The sequence below is a fragment of the Solanum lycopersicum genome, chromosome 5 (genome assembly GCF_036512215.1).
Source record: "Solanum lycopersicum chromosome 5, SLM_r2.1".
In the NCBI taxonomy this organism is placed as follows: domain Eukaryota; kingdom Viridiplantae; phylum Streptophyta; class Magnoliopsida; order Solanales; family Solanaceae; genus Solanum; species Solanum lycopersicum.
Window position 1 is genome coordinate 33,166,975 of NC_090804.1, and position 4,100 is coordinate 33,171,074.

The following is a 4,100-nucleotide window of genomic DNA, read 5'->3' on the forward strand; positions in this document are numbered from 1 at the left end:
AGATAGTGACATTCCGAAAATAGCCTTCGAAACTCGGTATGGTCATTATGAATTTGTAGTTATATCATTTGGACTAACCAAAGCTCCTATAGCTTTCATGGATTTGATGAACTGAGTGTTCAAACAGTACTTAGACTTGCTGTTATCGTCTTCATTGATGATATCCTCATTTACTCAAGGAGTGAGAAAGAACATGCAAGTCATTTGAGAGTTGTTCTATAGACTCTCAAAGATCACCAGTTATTTGCTAGTTTAGTAAATGTGAGTTTTGGTTGCAATCCATTCCTTTCCTTGGTCACGTTGTATCTAGCGAATGGATCCGCGTAAATTCACAAAAGATAGAAGCAGTGAAACAATGGCCCAGACCTACCTTTGCTACAAATATCAGAAGTTTCATAGGTCTAGCAGGTTATTAAAGAAGGTTCATGGAAGGATTTTCATCCATAACCTCACCATTGACTAGGTTGACTCAGAAGATGGTCAAGTTCCAATGGTCAGATGATCGTGAGAAAAGCTTCGCAGAAATGAAAACTAGATTGACTAAAACTCCTTTCTTGACTCTACCAGAGGGTTCAGATGGTAATGTGATCGATTACGATGCATCTAGAGTTGGCCTTGGTTGTCCGTTGATGCAAATATATAAGGTTACATCTTATGCCTCTAGAAAACATAAGGTGCATGAGAAGGACTATCCAACTCATGACCTCGAGCTTACAGAAATGGCATTTGCACTCAAGATATGGAGACACAACTTGTACAATGTTCATGTAGATGTGTTCACCGATCATAAGAGCCTTCAGTATGCGTTCACCCAGAAAGAGTTGAATCTTCGCCAGAGGAGATGGCTTGAGTTCCTTAAGGATTATGATATGAGTGTGCATTATGATCCTGGAAAGGCGAATGTAGTGGCCGATGCTCTTAGTAGATTATCTATGGGTAGTTTAGCCCATGCTGAGGAAAAAAGAAAGGAGCTAGTGAAGGATATTCACTGGGTTGCTGGCTTGGGAGTTCTCCTTTTGAGCATATTAGACAGCGGTGTAACAGTTCATAATGGGGCAGAATCATCTTTGGTAGTGGAGGTTAAGGAAAAGCAAGAGAGTGATCCGATCTTGCTTGAACTAAAGGGTGCAGTCAACAATCAGAGAGTGGAGGTTTTCTCCCAAGGGGGAGATGGTGTACTGCTCTACCAAGGTAGATTGTGTGTTCCTGATGTGGGAGAGTTGAGGCAACATATTCTTGCAGAAGCTCATAACTCCAGGTATTCTATTCATCCAGGTGCCACTTAGATGTACCGCGATCTGCGGGAAGTCTATTGGTGGAATGGAATGAAGTGGGATATAGCAGACTTTGTGAGTAAGTGCCCCAATTGCCAGCGAGTCAAGGTAGAATATCAGAAACCAGGAGGTATGACTCAAGAGATCGATATTCCTACTTGGAAGTGGGATGTGATCAATATGTATTTCATCACAGGGTTACCTCGTACTCGCAGACAGCTGACTCAATTTGGGTGAAAGTTGATAGGATGACTAAGTCTTCTCGCTTTTTGGCGGTCAAGGTTACATATTCGGCAGAGGACTATGCCAAGCTTTACTTTACTGAAATTGTGAGGTTGCATGGGGTTGGTTTGTCTACCATCTCAGATAGAGATCCTCAACTTACCTCTCATTTCTGGAAGTCATTTCAAAAAGGTCTTGGTACTCAAGTTAACCTTAGTACAACATTTCATCCACATACGGATGGGCAGGCAGAGCGTACCATTCAGACCTTAGAGGATATATTGAGAGCTTGTGTGATTGATTTCAAAGGTAGTTGGGGTGATAATCTTCCTTTTATTGAGTTTGCCTACAATAATATCTACCATTCCAGCATTCAGATGGCCCCTTATGAGGCTTTATATTGGCGTAGATGTAGATCTCCTGTTTGTTGGTTTGAAGTAGATGAAGCAGCTTTGATAGGGCCAGATTAGGTCCTTTATGTTCTGGAGAAATTGCAACTCAGTAGAGATAGACTTAAGATAACACAAAGTCGTCAGAAATCTTATACAGATGTAAGGAGAAGGGAACTAGAGTCCAAGTTGATGATTGGGTTTTCTGAATATCTCACCTATGAAAGAGGTCATGAGATTTGGAAAGAAATGGAATCTCAGTCCTACATATGTAGGCCCTTAGAAGATATTGAAAAGGATTGTCAAGGTGGCATATGAGTTAGTGTTGCCAACAAAATTAGCAGTAGTGCATCCGGTATTCCACATCTCACTCTTGAAGAAGTTCGTGGGTGACCCAGCCTCTATAGTGTCATTAGAGAGTGTGGCGGTGAAAGATAGTCTTTCTTATGAGGATGTATCAGTTGAGATTCTTGACTGTCAGGTTAGAAGGTTGAGAAACAAAGACGCCGCTTCAGTCAAAATTTTGTGGAGTCGTCAGTCCATAGAGGGAGCTACTTGAGAAGCAGAAGCAGCCATGAAAGTCAAGTATCGTTACCTTTTTCCTTCTGATTCCACTCGAGCTTGAGGTAATAGTTCCGCTTCAGTTTTATAGTCATTCAAACGTAAATTCAGTTTTTGAATTATGTTCCTTCAGTTTGTACTTTCATTTTTAGATTAAATGCATGTACTTAGAACTCAATTTAGTCAGAACTTAATTCTCAGTGTTTAGTATTGGGGTTTGCATCTCTCTCCCTCTATTTCAGCTAGTTTAGTCTTCATTCGAGGACGAATGTTCCCAAAGGGGAGATAATGTAACACCCCGTAGCCAAAACAGACCAAAAATTAGTTGTTTAGAAAAATCTGCAGGTGCTACCAACGGAGGTATCGACGGAGCGTAGCCTGAATCACGGTCCGTCCTGCACAACCATCGATGATATCAGAAACTCCCAAAAATTTCAGCCTAGAAAAATTGGTTGAGTCTTGGATGACGGACGGACTTACCGTTCGTAGGTCAAATAATGGTCCGTAATCCGTGACCATCGATCAAGACTCCCTTCAACCACTCTCTGATAAGAGCTATGGATGACCAGCATGGTTCGTACATGGACCTACGGTCCGTAGGTTTGACCGTGGGTGAAAATTTGCAGCCAATTAAGGGGAAATGCAGTTGGGTCAACATAAAATGATCATAAATCTTAGTACAAAAAGAATTAGGTCTCCCATGACCTACCCAAATATAGATAATTGAATTATCTTTCCATAGACACAGACCTTGCTCAAATCAGACCTCCGAGTAAAACGTTATTCCCATTTCAGTAAAGGCCTGCCGAACAGGCCATCACGACGGACCCAACGACGGGGCGTCGGGCGCACAACGGACCGTCAGTCCTGGCCATCGTGAGGCCCGACAGCAACCTTCCTGGGGTCTTTTTGACCTTTCCCACTCTGTTTAAACCCTAAGTTACGTCGTTTTGACCGTAAATCATTAGATTTTAGTCAGTTTAAGCCTAGAAACATGAGTAAAACATATCCAAGTAAAATGATTAAATCAAAACATATAAAATTAGAAGAAAGAGAGGAGAAAAAAAAGCTCAGGAACCCTAGTTCAAGAAAGCCACAATCTCCAGCAGTTCCAGCCCCGAAACATAAGTATTTTTCTGTGGATTTCATCACCAGGTATGTGGGATTTCACTAGTGGGTTCCTTTCACCCATTGGGTCCTGAGTTTCAGCCAGTTCTTGATTCTCTTATCATGATGAAACCTAGGGTTTCTAGAACATTGATATAACTTTATGAATTTATTAAATATATGTTCCAAATCATATAATCATGTTATTACTCAGATTATCGCATGAATTTCAGAACCCTAGCTTTGTTTATCTTTAGTTATTGAATTACACATGCCAGGACATATATTTCAGACACTTCAAATATACATGCCTCAGTTATAAATTCATAATTACTAGATTAATTATTGCATTCTGAGTTTGCATGTTCAGTTTCTAGCTATCCATTATTTATAGATATTCAGATATAATCGGTTAATTTACAGAATTCATTGGGACTAGCATAATACTGAGTTGGACAAGGGTTTAGCGTACCCAATAGTCCCAAAACTACTAGCTGAATAGGTTGTAAGTCCCCTCTGTGGGAAATCAGTTTAGTGATCACGCTAG

General features: G+C 40.7%; 1 protein-coding gene across 1 annotated transcript; it reads left to right on the top strand.

Annotated features, from left to right (window-relative positions):
• Positions 1-476: 476 nt before the first annotated feature.
• Positions 477-1,966, top strand: LOC138348770 (uncharacterized). Its single transcript, XM_069298347.1, has 3 exons — positions 477-799; positions 941-1,130; positions 1,745-1,966. Exons 1-3 carry the CDS (start codon positions 477-479, stop codon positions 1,964-1,966), a joined length of 735 nt encoding a protein of 244 aa, XP_069154448.1.
• Positions 1,967-4,100: the final 2,134 nt, after the last annotated feature.

Coding starts and splice junctions, on each gene's coding strand:
- LOC138348770 (XM_069298347.1), top strand. CDS start 477: ATGGTCAAGTTCCAATGGTCAGATGATCGTGAGAAAAGCTTCGCAGAA. Junction 800..940: donor ACCGATCATAAGAGCCTTCA/GTATGCGTTCAC, acceptor ATCTATGGGTAG/TTTAGCCCATGCTGAGGAAA. Junction 1,131..1,744: donor TGCTTGAACTAAAGGGTGCA/GTCAACAATCAG, acceptor ACGGATGGGCAG/GCAGAGCGTACCATTCAGAC.